The sequence below is a fragment of the Pangasianodon hypophthalmus genome, chromosome 24, assembly GCF_027358585.1.
Source record: "Pangasianodon hypophthalmus isolate fPanHyp1 chromosome 24, fPanHyp1.pri, whole genome shotgun sequence".
NCBI lineage: Eukaryota > Metazoa > Chordata > Actinopteri > Siluriformes > Pangasiidae > Pangasianodon > Pangasianodon hypophthalmus.
The window spans coordinates 10,604,663-10,623,555 of NC_069733.1; the positions used below are offsets into that span (position 1 = coordinate 10,604,663).

Consider the following 18,893-nt stretch of genomic DNA (forward strand, 5'->3'; position numbering starts at 1 on the left):
CAACAAATAATAAAAGTCCAAAAGATTTATGACACCTAAGTAAGCCAAGACAATGTAGGCCAGGAGGCAGACGTTGAGTCACCAAAGAAGAACTAGATTCCAAGGTGAGTCTATATGTGGAGTTGAGAATTGAAGCAGTAGTTACTTTAGCCCAAGGAGTAATGCTTTCATGATAAACAGGACGCCTAATGTTGGACATGTTAGGTGTGAACGCATGCCACACTAACCATAACCATAATGGTTCTAACCATTTTCATAACAGTTCTGACCTTGACCTCAAAAGCTACAATTTAACATTATAAACAAATATACGTTACATATTTTGTCATACTGTGTGACAGGGTACTATATGGACGTTTAAGCAAGAGCTTTGACATCCCAACAACCTGGCTTACTTCTGAATGATGGTGTAGAAATAGGAGGTGAAATAAAGTGGCTGTCCTTAGATACTGCCTGGTGCAGGTCATGATGGTTTAAATTAGGCAATGAAATTTGTTAGAAAATATCATGGGCAGGTACAGCAAGATTAAAAACACACACATCTCTTGAGTGATATGTGGTTAAGGAACAGTCAAAGTCAGAATTCACAGAGCATGATGACAGTGCTGGCATTTCTACCTCAGGAATTTTTCCAGTGTTTCCAGGGGCATAGTGGTAGGGTTCATATTTAAGGCTATGTCCACTTTTTGTTTACATCCAAATCAAGATACAGATAGGAATTTGGAGTCATAGTTTAAGTAATGGGATTGTGCAGTCTGACAATGTACACATGGCTTCAGATCACAAAATTTTAAAATGGCCAACAGTGACCACAAGGGCTCAGACTGAGGGCTGCCTTTGTGAGCAATTGTTCAAGCTCAATTGGCGCTTCGGTAACAGGTCTTTGTGGAGTGGATCTGTTTGGAGAATGGCATGGTTCTATGCCAAAAAAATAATAATAATTGGGCATTGTGAGTTAGTTTGAGAGTCACTGAGAGAAAACTGATCTGGCTGGACTTAACCTTTCAAACCATTCATGTGGTTATGTCAAAAACTGGGCCTGGTTTTTGTTTGAATCAGCCTGCGCTAGGCCTTTCTGACCCACTGATCAGCACTTTAAAGAGAGAGAAAGAGAGAGAGAGAGAGAGAGAGAGAGAGACAGAAGTATTGGACTGCACTGCATTTGTAATTATTGTCCATTTTACCCCAGGCACATCAATAGCATTGAGTATAAGCCTGGGCAAAAAAAGTGCTAGGCAAGACACTTTGGAATAAAGAGAACAGTCAATGATGCATGGTACCATGCAAAGCCAGCAACAAACAAAGCCACAGACTGACCACAGATCTGGCACAAACTGAGAGAAGGCTTGTGCAGTAGCTTTTTCAAAAGAAACAAAAAGCAGACATATTTTAAACAAGTGGTTTACCATAAAATTCACGGTTTGATAAGAATGTTACATTCTTGCAACTCAAAATAATCTGGAGGCAGATGATTCAAACGTTTCAGTGACACTAGCCAATCATAACAGTTTTCATGAAAATGAGGAGGAAATATGAGAGAGAATTCTTGACCATATTTGAAAATGCACTGCTCATTAAGAATATAAGAATGATGCCATCCATAATGCCATTAACAGCTTCAAGTGAGTCAGTAACTCTGCTATTGAATTTAGGCATCATTTCAAATTCATAATTTTGATTGTTATAGCAAAGCCAAGAATTTACTCAAGCGCTCTTAAGCTGCTGGCTGAGTACAATCTACTGCATGCTACTTAGAATTGCAGGTGGCTCCCAGTAAAATTTCGTATTGATTATAAAATTCTACTGTTGGCCTATAAAGCATAACTTCTGGTCTTTTATGATCCGCTAAAAGGTAAACTGGGATGTTTGGATGTTTTTGTTCTCCATCATTGAACAGTTAATACCTTCAGTTTGATACAACAGACTTTAAGTTAAAACTACAATGAATTCAGAAATGACTCTGATACTCGTACTCATAAGTTAGTTGCTCAAAAGCTCATACGTTCCTGTTTACCCAATTGCACTTTTTAACTATAAAGTATACAGTTATGGAAGAGAAATAATTTAGAATCACACTATCTGGTGTCACCCAGATGATGATGGGTTCCCTTTAGAGTCTGGTTCCTCTCAAGGTTCCTTCCTCATATCGTCTCAGGGAGTTTTTCCTTGCCACCATCGCCTCGGGCTTGCTCAGTAGGGATAAAATTTATACATTTAAAATTGATATCTGGGATTTATATATTTCTGTAAAGCTGCTTTGTGACAATGTACATTGTTAAAAGAGCTTTACAAATAAAGTTTCATTGAATTGAACTGAACTGAATTTATCTCAGCTAAGGAATCATTTATATTTATATGGCCTCCCAAGGTCAAGGGCAATTTTTGCGATGGCACTAAAGATACGTCCATGCAATCTAGTGGAACTCCACTGACAGGTCCTGCAAGGCCGTCTATGGAGACACACCTGTTGCACAGTTAACCAATGCAGAAACCCATCTACAATACTGCTTCATGCAATAGCTATCTGTGGTTGTACATCCAAAGGTGTGGTGTCCAAAAGTTTAATCACCACTTTTAAAAGGAAGAAATAGAATAGAAAATGGTTTGATTCAGGTATATCACCTGATCAGTTCAGAGTTACAGGTAAATCCTATGGATTTTTTTTTTTTTTGAATGACTGAATTCTTTTCATTTTAGGGTCTATTTGAGCTGGAAAATATTGACAGCATTAAACTTGATGAAACAGGTGTAATGGAGCAAGCTCTGCTCTTGCTTTGTTGATACTGCCATTATTTTGAAACGAGGAATCAAATCTACATATACTGTCTATGAGTGTACACTCATCTAAGGCTCCTGAGTGGCACAACAGAAAAGCGCTTACCCAATCATCCAGTGATTGTGTGTTTGAATGCTGATTATGTCACAGCCATTTGTGGCCGTGAGTCCAAGAAAGCAAAATTGGCAGTGCTCTCTGGGTGGGATGGATTTTTCCCCCTTTCAATCACAGTGACACTTGCCAATCATGGGCATCTGTGAGCTTTTGTATGCATAAGAGGTAAGATAGTTCTCTGAGTGTGTTATTCTGCCCTGTGATGCAGCATGAGCAGAGGTTTGAAAAAATGCCTTTGGCATTTGATAGCCTTTGTAGTTCATTATGTGGTCCACTTGATTTGTGCATTGTGAAAACAAGGTCAGCAGTGTTAGGTAGCAACATGACAGATAAGCTAATAGAGCCACTGTGGCACTAGCAATTATACTATAGAGCTTAAGCTGTTAGGCAGCAGTAAGGATAGTGTTGTGTCAGTGACTTGAGCAATAGTTACTGTATAATACTATTAGTCTACAGTATGTGTGTAAAATAAGTGTATGCATGTATTTTGTCTACCCCGACCACTCACATCAGCCAGTACTACAGCAGTAGCTCTATGGCATGAAGTATGAGTTGATTTTGAGGGTTCAGTATTTCACTTCAAATCTGTTTTGCCTGCTCTAATTTTCAGCCAAATCATAGCATTTCAACCAAATGATAGCATCGTGTAAAGCAACCATTTTGAATGACACTATTCAGTGTTAAACAATATTCATCATTAAACTATGGTGAAGGAGTCACAGTGTGAACAAGAAATGGTCTGCGATCTCATCAGTGCTAAAATTTCCAGAAAGAGAACTGTGTCCCCTTTTGAGTCCACCTGTACTGTGAACAGCAAAAGCACTGAGGCCATGCGCAGCTAGTTCCCTTTCAGGTGCACGTTAACAGGACTGAGTATGGTTCATTTAAAAAGAACTATATGTGAAAATGCCGCTAATGGGAGAAAAGTCTGTTACAGGGTTCTACGCAGAACCACTGGGGCTCTAGATCTAATGTAGAGTGTAATTATGGGCATAATAGACTAGTCACTTGAATTGGACGGGTTTAATCTAAAGCTCAAATCTTTAAAAAACAACAAATTATGTTAACTTTTATCTAACTGTAATTCTAATAAAGCTATTAGTAACTACTACCTAATAAATGTCGTTAATATAGCACATAAAACATGTTTAAAATCTACTTTCACATAGTGTAACTGGTGTGGGTTCTGTGAGTGGAACATTTAGGAATGTTTGGAAATTTGAACAGTTGGATTGTGTTATAATTTTATGCAAATATATGCTTCAAGCCTAAGAAGTTTGTAAATTGTTGTTTCTACGCTGCAAGGTGTCATTTGTCTGCAAAAAGTTTGACAACCCCTCTCTTGATGAATAATATATCCACTCACGCCTTATATGAGCTATAGAGCTGTTATCATTAACAATTAAAATGATGCACTTTAAACATATTTAAGCATGAAAGAAATATATAACTCCTTCTTTATATGTGCCTTTTCCATCATTCTTCCCATATTAGACGCGGGGTTTTCTGTTGTTATCTCTCTCTCTCTCTCTCTCTCTCTCTCTGCGAACAGTTTTTTTGCACACCGGCTGCGGCACGAGCTCGCGACAGTCGCCGTGTGCTCCGGCGCGAGCTGAAGTAACGCCGCTGCGCGTCTCTTTATGAATGAATGGGTGTGGCAGAAGGGTCGCGAGCGCGGCTGACGTCACGGCGCTGGTTGATATCCGCTGACGTGTTCCGGCGGAGCGATGACATGAGCGCGAGAGAGTCGAGACTCCCGCGCGCGGACCGCAACATCCCAGAAGCGGAGCTGCACGCGACAGGGTGAGTGCAAAGGCTGCTGTCCGAGCTGCACACTGCCTCACTATAGGCCTGTAGTGAGCTACTGAATAATGCAACCTGTGTCAAAAGTTGTGAAAATACTGTAATTAGTCACTTGCATTAAAACAGCATAATAAATAGTGTTTAAAGAACTGTTTTGCATTTTAGTAGGCTAGAACAAAAAGTGTTTCCTGTCACTGAGATTGTAATTCTCACTAACATCAGAACTTCAGTTTTTATCACAGTACAGTTGGTTATAGTTGCAGCAAAGTTTGGGGGTGCTAACTCTACAAATCTCTTTTGAAAGCGCAAAACCACAGACAGGCCGAGGCAGCTTGCATCAGCACCAGCGAAAACAACACAACACAACACTACACAACGCAACACAGCAAAACGCCCCTTTTGTGCATCCGCTGTGGCGCTTCTTTGGCAATATTCCCTTCTTTCAGTGCTCCAGGCGTCTTCTGTTTCGGGAGTGACATTCCCAGCTCCCCAGCTGAAGCCAGTAATGTAGGATCGGTTGTTGGGAGTTGCAGCGTGTTGCTGAAACTCTAATGCGGACTTGGCTTCTGACCCTTCAGACTGAGTCTTAACGAAACTCATCTCTTGGCTTGATGGAGCAGGAAGACAACAGAGTCGGGCTCGTGCTGCATTAGAGCAAGAACCACAAGTGTGTCGAGTTAGAAAGAGAAGAGGTAGACTTATTCCTCCTGCTGAGAGCTTTGCACTGAAGGTAAGTCTTTGGTAAGTTTTGCTCCATGTTACTCCATGAATCCGCATGTAGTTTAACTTCTGCCCAAGTTTCACTCGCTGATTGATTTCTGTTTTGGCAGCCAGAGCGGCTTTTCCTGTTCGAGTCCACACGTGGATCCGATTGCTTAACGGAGAGGCAGTTTGGCTGATTGCATAGATTTAAAATCGATCTAAAACTAGTTAAGGTTGGGTTGTTATTGTGTTCATGATGTAATTTATGCCTGTGCGCAAAGCGCGTGCGGTTACAGTGGCTGTGCGCGTGCGTGCGTGCGTGCGTGTGACGCACAGATTTAAGACTTGGTTCAAGGGTCTAGTTTCTATGTTATTTGTCCATTTTAACCTATTTTTTAAAAATATGTAGCAGTATAATTGCAGTGTATTAGTTTGTCCATATTGTGCAGCTCAGCTGGGAGTACACTGCACAGCCAGAATCTAAAAGGCGTGCCCTGTAGTGTATGCCCTGTAATTGTCTGGTAAAGTGTACCAACAACTGTGGGTGTGTCATCTGAGAGTAATGAAGAAAAGTTCAGCTCCTCAGTGACTAGTGTGTGTTTGGTTTTTGCACTGGCTGATTGTCGAAGTCTGACCCACTGCAGAACATCCAACCTGGGGCTTGGATTTAGTTTGGATTATTATTCTAGGAGCAATTTAAGTAAGTTTATCAGCCTTTGTTGGACTACTTGTATATATAATTTTGCTTGTTTTATTACAAAAACTTTAGAGGTGCACAGCAGATTAGCAGGTACACAAAGCTGCACGAACACATAAAGTGTTTATAAGTCAGCTTGGTGCACAAAGAGGTAATAAGTTAATTGAGCGCTCGGGGTTTTGCTGTTTATATTCCATTGGAGGCAAATTCAGCAGCATTGGGCAGATTTGTGCACTCTTCAGAGTTAGGCTATAGGCTATTATTCTTTTTGGGTAACTTAACACAGCTGCGTAAACACTGTTCTGGGCCCAGTATCTGCTTGATTTTGCCTCACTGTCCCTTTTTTCAATCATACATTTCTCAGTTTTGTAGTAAAATGCTTTTTAGTATTGATCATATTGGCAAAGCTGATTTATAAAAGAAATGATTTTTGAAACAACAAGTTTTGGTATTTATTGATGTATTGATGGTAAAAACAGTTATGTGCATATGCATTTGATCCACTGTCTAAAATGTAAATCAGTAGCACTGAGTGTTCCCGACCAGAGATCTGTCCTGTCGGTTCAGGAGCAAACTTAGCAAGATGTCTTCTACGGATGAGTAAGCTTTCTTGCCTGGGTGAGGCAGTACTTTCCTCATGTGCTTCCCACCACCCCCTTTTGTGTCTCCTTTTTTCAGTGAGATTCTTGTTGGTGACTTGAGCTTTCCAGAGAACTCGCACTACAAACATTCCAGGCTTCTCGAGCACAGAGGAGCTGGCCAGCTCAGCACAGCTGGGAACCTTATAAGACTCTGGGGTTCTGCGTCTTGAGCAATATCTCTCTCCCCTTAAACTCCATACCCTGGCGCACTTGGGGAAGTGGGGGGTGGGGTGACTGATCTCTGCATTCCAGTCTGTCTAACAGGGCAACGTGCCATCTAAATCAAGGCAATTCCCATTTGGCTTACATACACGAACAAACATGCAAGTTGGTGTAGAAATATGCTCAGAACAGCCTTAAAGCATGCATACTGTAAGCTGTCTTTCTGCCTCTGCAAGTGTCTTGCATATTCATCTGCACACAGGGAAAAATAAATGTGTCTTTCCCCCCAAAGCACATGATATTCATCTGCACCAGAGCAAGGCAGTTAAAAGAGAAAGCCATTGTCCAGTGTTCTTTCTATTTTCTGCTCTCTTGGCTGCACCCGAAGTTGTTTTTGAAAGAAAAAAAAAAAAAAAAGACGAGTCCATGTGCAAAGAACTGGGGCCAGGGCACCATGGGTGATAGAGTGACATAAGAATGATGGAGAGATAGCGGGAAAGCAAGAGAGGAATGAAGGGAAGAAAAGAGGAGTGCTGATCCTGTAGAGGAGGCACAAAGGGTTGAGATGGGGGTGCTTGCTGGAATTAACCACAAAAGAGAGAGAAAGTGAACAACGATCAGAACCAGTGACAGAGTTGCAGAAAATAAGCGGGGTAATTTTTAAGAAGCGATGTTTAAAAGAAGTGCAAGGACACAAAGAAAGAAAAGGAGCCCAGACGCGAGACATGGATGTTAGAACTGATAGTGAGAGCTACCTTGAGGTGTTACTAGTTTCTGACTACTTTTTATTGAATTACATTGATAGGATAACCCAGCATCTGTTTTTAAACTTTGTCCTTGAATGACTTACATGACCCGAATGCTACTTTGCAATGTCCATCATTGATCTCACACACCTGAACCAGTTAATCAGGTCAGTAGCTTCACAGACGCAGGCTTGGGTACTTCTCCTTACATTCAAAAGTCAGTCACTGTCACTATGCCATGTGATTCCCATTCTATGAATTTTCTAATACTTGGAAAGCTCTAGAACATAAAACATTGTGCACAGTATGGGGGTAGTGCACGTAGTTTACATCATCTTACACACGCGTTACATTCACATGCTTCGTTTCTCAATTGTAAACATACACACATACCCATGTGATGGAAAGACGGGTGGGGCGGGGAGATTTCAGTGCCAGTTTGTTGAGAGATGTGAACACTAGAAGGTGTTATACCAGAACAGAAGAGAGCACTGACCTTACACACACTTCCCTTCAACTTTATTCTTCAGCCTAGCTGCATGTCCATGTCCATGTTGTCTGTGTACATGGCCCACCTCCTGGTGGCTCACCTTCAGGGGTAATTTGCCATTAGTTTTTTTTTTTTTCAATTTCAAAATTAAATCCAATGAACAGACTGACACTAAACTAGAAATTCTATGTAAGCTGAGTCAGTTCCAGTGAACGCAGTTGACGATTACACTTACTGGCAAATTTACTAGAATGGATACCAACAGTATTCAGCGCCATTTTGGAGAAGAATAATACAACGCTGTACTACATCATGACACCAATCAGAAAAGACTACGTGGATTAATATTTTAACCCTAAACATGGTAGTAAATGACTTTCTGCCATAAATAGTGCCATAAACTGCACTCCCTGTAGTCACTTACTATAGAGAGCTAATTAGTTAGCTAGTCATATTTTGTGTGAGGATAAATAGTCACAGCTAGCTGGCTAGCTAATACTGTTGTGAGTTGCTACTGATCTTGTTCAAGCCATCCTTGTTTCAAAATATTTCTTATCAGTACAATATGGAAAACCAGTCAGATTTATCCTAATGTTAATGATATCTAGCCAAACATCAAACACATTCCTGTGTCTTATCTATATGGCTATGCTAGCTATTGTAATCCCTGCTAGCTACCTAATATACTTACAATGCATACAGTTTAATAGAAAATAGAGTTCAGTTTTTTATAAGGCATTTATGGTGCCACTAAAATAGTTTTATGTTCTGATTAATAGCACAGAGCATTATATAATTAATATAATATAATGTAACTAACCAGAGAACTTTTTGAAGCATTTTTGGAGTTGTCCATGTGAGTTTACATTGGGCTCCTCTCACCTCTCAAACATGTGAAATTGCTAAGATAAATTGCTGCTAGTCGTGAATGAGTGTGTGAATGTGTATGTGTATGGTGCCCTACAATGGATGGGCTGGCGTCCCATCCAGGGTGTATTCCCGCCTTATGCCCAGTGTTCCTGGGATAGGCTCTGGATCCGCCACGACCCTGACCAGGATATTACTGAGAATGAGTGAGTGAGTGAGTGAGTGGATAGACGATGATTATGTTCCAACTTTTATCTCAATGTTTGGAAATGATGAATCATTCCTTAACGATACATGGACAAGACAATGAATGCAGCAAAATAGGCTGCACAACTCTTCATGAGAACCTCAATGTCCATATCCAGATGTTCTACTCTCTTCTTCTAGTTAAGCATTTGTTATAGAGCTACTTCTACTTCTCGATACATACTGATAGATGATACTGACCCAGAAACACAGCATGGAAGGGCAGCTTGCAACACACTTTCAGGGAGTAGACAGAGATCAAGTATCCAGTTTTGGGCTTACAGAGCTTATGTAAAGTCAGTGGGAGTGAGAGGGATCAGATCCAACATCAACACTTGGAGTGAAGGCAACATCTACTTCAGTGAAGCGCCACAAACTCATTCTCGGCCCAAGATATATTATGCCCATCATGATTTTAGTAAAGCTTTGCTTGATTCCTTGTCATACATCTTAAGATTGGAAGTTGAGAGGGTGCACAATTTTCTGGCTGACTTTTAATAAGTTTTCATAAAGCTGTCTTGCAAAGGTGTGGGGCTCATTAAAGCAGAATTAACACCTCCTCTGTGTTCATATGAGTGTGGGGGACAAAAAAGGGAAACAGGTACAGAAAAAGTGTTACAAATAAGAAAAAGCATAAGAGTTCTTGGTCCTTTCTATCCAAGAAGCCCAGACGTTCTGTTCCATCAGTTAAGCTGCCTGAGTAAGCAGCGGTAACTGTGTTAACATCTTGCTCAAACATTAAACTCCAACCGCATGTGTATGGTACAAAAACACATTTGTTTTCTTGCTGTCTGCTGTCTGCAATGCAGGCCACCCGTGGAGTCGTCATTCAACCAGTGTTAGACCACTGTAATGGAATTAAAATGGAACTGAATAGACACTTCTTTTCAGGAAATGCATAATACAGATCTCATTTGTCTACAAAACAAAATGCACAGATGTGATTATCCTTGTCTATAAGAGGAACCCTGAACCACAGGTCATGTTTTGCTCGATCAAATGTTGCTTGGCTGGCTGCTTCAAGCTGGGAGTTGCCAGAGAGGTATTTGTATAATACATCTAAACAGCTGAAACTGGGAGGCCACCATCACAGCCCTTTTCAGAAATGTGCTATCAAAACAAGGCACAGAACTTTTCCTGTTCTTACAATGGAATATAGTTTTCATTCTGCATTACTGTGTTTGTTGGTGTAAGTGTTGGTGGGGAGCAATGCAGCAACAGCACAATGTGCACTCTAATGAATTATTCTGTTTTTCTCATCTTTCCCCAAATTAAGTAGAGGCAAGTTCACTTAACCAGACATCAGCAGCAGTGCAATGCAATAACATCATTCATAAAGTCAAGACAGGACAGGTGAAGGTTGGAGGTTTTAACAATCATCATCTGTCCAGTTTGGTGAGCCTGTGCCCATTGTAGCCTCAGATCCCTGTTCTTGGCTGACAGGATTGAAACCCTGTTGCTGTTGTAGCCCAACCACAAGCTTTGATGTGTTGTGTGTTCTGCTTTTCTACTCACCATGGTTGTAAAGAGTGGTTATTTGAGTTACCGTAGCCTCCCCTCCTCTGACCTCTCTCATAAGCAAGGCGTATGCAGAACTGCTGCTCACTTGATATTTTTTGTTCTCCACTCCAGCCATTAATTATTGAATTGTTCTTTATTTCTCTATTTTTCTCCCCACATTAAATATAAGCAATATCACTTAAGCTGACTAAGATACACAGTGTGTTGAGCGTTGTGACTGAAAAAAATAGAATTTAACAAATATATGATAGGATAACTTAATAAATATTATGTCTGTCCGTTATATTTATAACGGTATAGTTTTACAGTATTTTATCTGTACATGACCTGTGAAAGCAGTCTGTTGTTCAGTGAGCACATTTAATCCCTAGTGTCAGTGTACTTTTTTCCATAACTGATGGCTGCTTGGAGCCTATTGGTGATGGGTATGTAGCTAACAACAGTATGGATTTTTCCATTGCTTTTCAGAAGTGTTCTACAGGGCATTAGGCAGGATGTGTGTATGTGTACGTTTGTGTGTGCTTACCCCATGACCTGCTGTCTCTGTGTTTGTTGTAGCTGCATGCATGCACAGTATTGGCCATGGTTGTCTGTGCTTCATTAGATGTTTATTCTCCACATTTTAAACATTGTGCGTGTGCATTCCATAAGTGTGACAGCATCACCCAGTCAACAATCCACCGTCACACAGTCATCCCAACAAAGCTCCTTCCTGTTTGCACTGAAAGCCCATGTCCCAGGAGAGACAGTGTCAGAAGCACACACACTCAGAAAAAGAGAAAAAAGTGAGAGAAAGACAGACAAAGAGAGGAATAGTGTCAATAACAGAGAGACGGAGAGACAGAGAGATGGGTACAGAAAAGAAACTGTAGTCTCCTTCTCTTTAGCTAGCCTTTTCTCTTTTTCCTGCTCTATCCCTCAGCCTATGATGACAGCTCTATGGCCTATAAGAGCATCTCAGTAATGGAACTGACATACAGTATGCCTTTGTGAGAGTGTGATGTGTGCACTCTCTCTCTATCACTGGTTCCAAGCTCCATGCAGGGCAGAATTAAAGCGGGTCTTGTCTACAGCCCTGCGGCATTCCTCCGCTCTCCCAGAGGTAGACAGCCTGATCCCAGCTTGGCGTGCTGTGCTCGCAGCTTGAGCTCCTGAGGTGTTTACCCTGGCAAGGCCTTGTATTTGATCAACCTGTTTGTCCAATCCAACCCTTCTTTACACCCTCTCCACTCCCTGTCTCTTCATAATTTTACTTTACATAATGTAAGAGTGCTAGATGAGTTGCATTAGGTGTGCCCTAATCAGTGTTCATTAGGAGGCTGCATACTGCTTAAAGGATTATATTCAACATACTGCTAATTATGAAATAAAGAGAAAACCATCTGTTACTTTAACTCAAATTTGCCCATTATTTCATCTTCATTTTCAGCTTTCATAAAAGAATTGGCAGTACGTGATTTTTAAGGTGTTTAAAATTATCTGATCGAACTCTTTCTTTTTTCCATTAGCTCTCTTTGCTAATTCAGTTGGATCATCTAGCCTGCAGTGTTTACACATCAAAGTGTGAGGGTTTGTGACACTGACAGCTCAAGAAGATTCCAGCATTCCTGCAACTAGTGCACAAGTGCAAATGCCTGGTAACAGCAGCCTGTCCTGCAGCTCCGGATAGTGATTAATGAAGCCTGGCTGTGAAAATGCAATGTTCAATTGCTGATTCAGGATTTGTTTTCTCTGCTTTAGTTTTCCTGATCAAGGTTCTTCAGATTGAACAGCTTAAACCAGGTACATTTGAATGTGTATTCAGTGTTCTGTGAATCCTACATATGCTCTGTATCTGAACTCAGCTCATCCGCGGGCAAATTAAGTGCCCTAAGCCTGAAAGAGGCTGGCATTGTAAATCAGATGTTCAGGTACTCAACCATAGCGCAGTCCTGTGATTAAGCCTTGGCGCTGGAGCGGCTGGGTGAAGACTTAATGAGATTAGCCTCTTCACTTGAGCAGGTTGTTTAAAAAACCTCATTTTTAACCTCTGTGCAATGTCCAGCTGAGAATATGAGCTAATGTGCATGTGTCTCTGTTTTCTTCCATTGCCCTCATAGGTAAAGTCGTAAACTAGAAAACCTGACCTGCTATAAAAAAAGCAGATTGCAGTAAAGCAAACACAGATAGGAATTCTGACGTCCTCAGATTTGATTGTCTTGCTCATGATGGTTAAAATGGTCAACAAAAGAATTGTTTGAGCAGATTAGACCAGAGCTTTTCAGTTAAGTCTAGTATCTTATCTCAAGTCTAGTGTTCTGTCCAATGTTTAAATAGGAACACTAGTAAAAATGACAACCATAAGCGGAAGTGTAATATTCAGAAGTCCAATAAACCCCGATGACCCTGAATCTCCAGCCTTTCCCGGAGCTCCGTTAAATTCATTCCATCTCCATCTACATCAAAAAAGCTTTAAGCTACTGAAGAATGAGGAGCATTTGCTGACCCTGCTCCACCTCCAACCTCCCATAATTCTTTGCTTAGCCTCAGAAGCAATGAATCAGAGAGGGATTATTGGAGGCTGGAATTGGAACAGGATCCACCCTCCAGTGTTTATTAGCACTGGGGCTCAGGGAAGCGACCACTTCAGGGATAACAGCAGGACTGCATTCTCCACTATCATGATCTCCTGTACTTAAGAACAGGGAACTGCAGTCCAGAGATAGCGATTGACTGTATGGGCTGGCAGGAACTGTGTGCATGTGAATTCAAGTGCATGCACTACAGAGTGGGCCGGAATTTTTTTTTTTGGTGCTAGAGTTATCTGAGTGTGTGTATGTGTGTTTGTGTTTCGGCATGTGCTGACAGTGCTCTCAGGCACCTGCAACGTGTCACCCAAGCCAATAGCACTTTTCAGCAAACATCTGCCCCACTTCACCACCAGCACCCATTCCAGCAGCACACAGCTCAGAGAAGTGCTCAGGGAAAATAATGATCCAAACTGCACATGGCTTCCCACGTCGGCTAAGTGACGTAACAGCTCTGAAGATAAAAATGGGATATAACAATATAGAACATTGTGAATTATGAGAGCTACAAATCTTTCACATATTACATAACCAAAATTAATATGGCACAACAATCCACTTTGTGTTATCAGTTGTCTAGGAGCAGTAGTGTATATTCATCAAGTGATAGGATAACAGTCATACAGTTAAAACTGTGCTTGTTTGGAGAAAAACCTGTCGTGTGACGTTCCAGCCTGATTACCAAACATGAATTAGAGCAGTAAGTAGATCATGCATGACAATGACAGGTCTGGATGTGCAGTGCCTACATACTTGGAGAGCTTGAAATTCTGCATTGATAAGATGGCATGACCTGGCCCTGCCACAATGAGATAAAACGGGGTAAACAAGTGGAGTTCTGTTCATCTCTTGCCTTTGTCTCTCTATTTTTATTGCTTTCTCTCTTCAGCCTCTCCCTTGTTTTTCTCTACAGTTTCTTTGTTCCTCCTTCACTTTTCCTGTGTGGGCCACCTCGGTTTCGCAGCCTCCGTCTCCTCTGCTGTCTCTGCCTTGTTCTTCCACACCCTCTACTGTCACTCTTTCTCTCTACAGCTTATTTGTGCTCCAAATATTTTCTACCTTCCTCCACCTCTGTCCTCTTTGCATTCCTTCTTTCACACACCCTGTCCTTCGGCCATTTCTTTTATATTTTCACCTCTTCCCCTTTTCCGTCCATTATCTCCAATATTTCTGGTCTTATCTCATTTGGATGTTCTGTACACACAGTGACAAACTCACAAACTGCCCACATACTACGCCATCCTCCTGATACCACGAAACTACTTCCTGTTCCCTGTATCTCTTGTAGTTGTGGGAAAGACGTCTGTATATCTCATGTTAAGAGGACAGCAATTAGCACACGCATCCTCTCAGTAAGGGTGTGACTGCTGTGTCGAGGTTGATCTTCCAGACAGCGGGACTGAACACTTAGTGCACAGTGTAAGAAGAAGAGTAGGTGTGAAGCATGTAACAGTTCAGGGATAGTCTGCAGTTTGTGAATTGGGGACAAACGAGTGGCTCAGTACAGCTGTGGCGCCCTAAATGTCTGCTGTCTCCTCTGCCCGATTTAGCTCACAACCCTGCTGTCAGCCTGCCTGCCCCTTCAGTGCCTAGGGAGTCTGGAGTGGAGGACTGGTTAAGGGTGTGTGTGTGTGTGTGTGTGTGTGTGTCTGTGTGTATCAGAGGAAGAAGGGGTGGGGGGATTTGTTGCTGTAATCTATACCAGAGGGTGGGTGTATCAAAGATTAGATGTGGTTTTTGTGTTCTGAAGGCTGTTTATTTCACAGAAGACCATTATTCTGTGTTCATACTAATTATAACAAAGCATAGCAGAAATATCTGTTTGGTTAGAATGTAGCTGCTCTGACAGGAGTGCTGTCTGTAATTAAAATCACACTCAAATCAGCACTTGTTCTAATATGTTATCATTTCTGTAGTAATAATTCATTCACTGGGACTGTCCACATGATTTAAGATTAATAATAAGGGGATACAAACTATGTTGATATTTAACTAGGAGAAGAGTACAATCATTGATATGGTGAAGCTTTCTGTAAGGAGACATTTATTTACCATTTACGGAAGGAATCTCCAGTGTCAGCACTTTGTAACATTCAGTAAGTTTCTTCAGGACAGAGGACTTTGTGCTGTCTGGTTTCTTGGTAACATGACAAGGTGCGTTTTTGTTATTTTTTTTGCCTCATTAACTTCAAGAGAGAAAAAAAGAGTGAAACTGGTGAGGGTTCGACTGTTTATAGCTGCCATAACATAAGTGATAACAGTAACTGTTTCATGGCTGTTCCACAACATGAAATGTTTCAACAAATGTTTAAAAAGAATGTTTAGAGTAGTTGGCTGTGGTATACAAGGAATTAAACACGTCCAGACATGCTATTATTGGAAAATAATAACTTTGGGGTGGTAACAGCCCTCCACGGGTCATATCACACCACCCCATGATTATTTTACTATAACAGCACACCCTGTTGTTTCATTCCTTATGTTTTTCTGTTGTACTTCTCTGCTGTCTCATAAAGGAGTTACATATTAAGTGCAAATTTGTCATTCAGAATAACAATCAGAATAAAACTACAAATAAAATTGGGAGGTGTCTTTCTATCTTTGACCCATATACAGTAGCCTATATGAGTAGGAGTACATGCCTTAGAGGGATTTTTTCCTGATGTTTCAGATCTCTGTCTATGACTATGTTTGTCCACCACATACGGACACAAGCCAACCCAGCAGACATTCCGTAATCGTTCCCAGGCTTACCACTCATGCATTCAGAGGAAGCTGGCTGACTAATTTGTCTCTCTGTCTCCCTGCCTGCCACAGTTTGTATGGCCTAGTTTAAACAGTGTGACATACATTACACCAAATACAACATGACTGAACTCCTTTTCATAGACAGCCCTAGATTTTCATGTCCATTTTCGTAAGCATGCCCAATGCACTCTCTGTTCTGACCATCCAGTCCACTTCTCCCACTCGCTCTCCTTTCTGGAAATGCCAGAGGGGCCAAGGGGGCATCTCTTTCTCAGGGTCTGCTGCTGCTGTCGGCACCACTCTGCCTGCTAGTGTCCAGCTGGGCTTCAGACGGATGATGAAAAGGCCTGCATTGAGCAAAGTGTGGGAATAGGAGGCGTACAACTTGCTTAGGCTTGCGACTGACACTGCTGCCACTCTCTGGGCGATGAGCTCATTGGTCTATTGAGCATGGGCATTTTCTTAAAAGCTTTTTTTTTATTTGAAGTGGTTACTCTGATATACAAATGAGAACTGATGTAATGTTTAGAGTGGAACAGATCAAAGCTGTGTTCATTTCAGTTTGGAAATTTTCCAATAGACCAGTAGAGGTCGGTGTTTGTAATCTGTGCTCAATGGCACACATCTGCAAAAGCTTGTTAAACTTAGTGGTGTCCTAAAATATAACTATATTAATGATTTAGTGCTTTGAAATTAGCCACATTCCTGGTGGAATTTAATTCTGCATGGCCAGAGGTAGGGTCTTTGATCCTTTAAATTAGCAAATAAATCAAGAAGCAAATTTTCAGATATCCAATCAAACTGTTTATAATAGGTCTAGCATGGTCTATATTTATGCAATATTGCACACATAAGAGTGCTGTTGTACCGAATGTCAGCACAGCTGTGTTTCAGCCGTGGGCACAAGGATGAGTGTCGCTGGTAGTCACATCTGTGCTGATAATTGGTCCCAACAGCACAAGAAATTAATATTGAGTAACTGACATTTCAGACAAAATATGGCCGAATATTTTGTTTAGTTTTGCTCCATCACCAAAAATAGGTTCTAAAGAAGCTACAGCTGGATAGAGCATTGCGTGTGATACAAACAGTGAAATAGTGCAGTACCAGTGCTGTTATTCTAAATATCAGCATTCTTGGAACTCTGCTTGTCCAATCAAATTAGTGGATTGGAATTAACTGCTGTATGCACTATGATAATCAAGCTACATTCCTACATTAGTTTACTGACACTTATGCCTAAATGCATGCCACTTTTTAAACAAAGTAACTGTATGCAGATGTGATATAATAATAATAATAATAATAATAATAATAATAATAATAGTATATATTAGTGTTTCTCAGTCTTGATCCTGGAGTACTTCAGCCCTCTGTTTTCCCTCCTTGAAGTTCAGTCTACTTCAGGCTTGTTAATGAGCTGCTGAGTTAATTTAGGTGAGTTGGGAGCAAGGAAAACACCAACATGTGCATGGGGAAGGGGTATTACACGACCAGGAGTGAGAAACACTTTCCTATATTAACAACTCTGTTGTAATCCTGCATTTAACTTAATTCTGTTTTGTGGCACAGAAATTAATGGACATTGCAGCCAAAAAGGAAATGCTCTCCTGCCAATTGCTTCTTGTTTCTTACCTTATCTTACATTTTAAATATTCTGCTCTACTTCTTTCTCTTTGTCTTGTCACAAAGTTTACCAAATAAAGTACATGTATTGCATGTTTTTTTAATTAATGTAGAATCATTTTTATGACAGTCAAGTTGCATGATATTGTAATACAACCTAAAACTAACTGCATGAAAGTTTCACATGTAAAGAGTCCAGAGTTAAGGCAGGCAGAGTTGTTTTCTGATTCTCCTGATTTCCAGACCTCCTGATCAGTTAGTACAGAGAGTCAGTCACGTGATTATAATACAGCGCAAACTGACATTTTATTTCAGTGATTTCAGTGGGAAAAAAACTTTCAATGGAGTGTTTTTAAATCTCATATAGCAATGGTAGACTTATGCATCTCCATGTGTGCGCGCACACGCGCACGCGCTCGACTGCGGAACAGCGCGGGTTAACAGAGCTCGAGATACCCCGCTTTGGGGCGGGGACGCGCTTCTGATTGGCTCCCGTTTGTCTTACGTCATTGACTCGGCGCTGAGGTGTGTCTTCATGACGCAAAGCGAGAGGGGCGTGTGTTGTGAGCGGAATCAACTGTAGAAACAATAACATTTCAGCGAGACCCCCTCGACAGGTTTAAATGCGCTAGTGAGGAGCTGTGAGAGAAAGCGGAACACTCAGCACAGCCACAGGCGAGTTCCGAGCATCCGGGAAACTTCTCTTCTGCTCAGCGGAGGCGCGAGCGAAGATGCTTCCTTTGTGACAGGCTCGAGCGAATGAGCTCACAACTTACAGCACTTCATCTCATTTCGCGCTTTTTTTGTAGACCTCCTGCGCCCGGACTGGCATGTGGGTCAATTCTGGAAGCGTTGGAAGGTAGGGAGATGTGTCAGGTTTCTGTAGGGGAAGTGAATCACATGCAATGACTTGAAAACAGCTGGAATTAGCCTAGTGAGATCAAGATCACTCTGCAGCACCGTTACACTGAGCATTGCAATGCACTGATGAGTCTGTTTGGGTGGAATTGCAGGAATCAATCAATGTGATTGCAGGTTGCGCTGCTTGTCAGTGCTGTAACACCTGGCTTTGTTTTCCTTTGTCCGCTCGCGGTAAGGCGCATGGGCTTGGCTCCGCTCTGCTGCATCTCTTTTTTTTTTCTTTTTTTCTTTCTTTCTTTTGCACAAGATCTTTGCAGCTTACTTCT

General features: G+C 41.3%; 1 protein-coding gene across 5 annotated transcripts in view; it reads left to right on the forward strand.

Moving 5' to 3' along the window:
• Positions 1-4,554: 4,554 nt before the first annotated feature.
• rhobtb4 (Rho related BTB domain containing 4) overlaps positions 4,555-18,893 on the forward strand; it is a 39,883-nt gene continuing 25,544 nt past the window's right edge. For 2 of the 5 annotated variants that reach the window (XR_004577096.2, XM_026931079.3), the window contains exon 1: positions 6,109-18,565. Coding sequence is in view for 1 of the 5 variants with exons in the window: in XM_026931079.3 (XP_026786880.1) it covers positions 18,537-18,565 (29 nt within the window). In the remaining 4 variants the exon portion in view is untranslated. The other 3 variants (XM_034298936.2, XM_034298938.2, XM_034298939.2) reach the window with 3 other exon arrangements.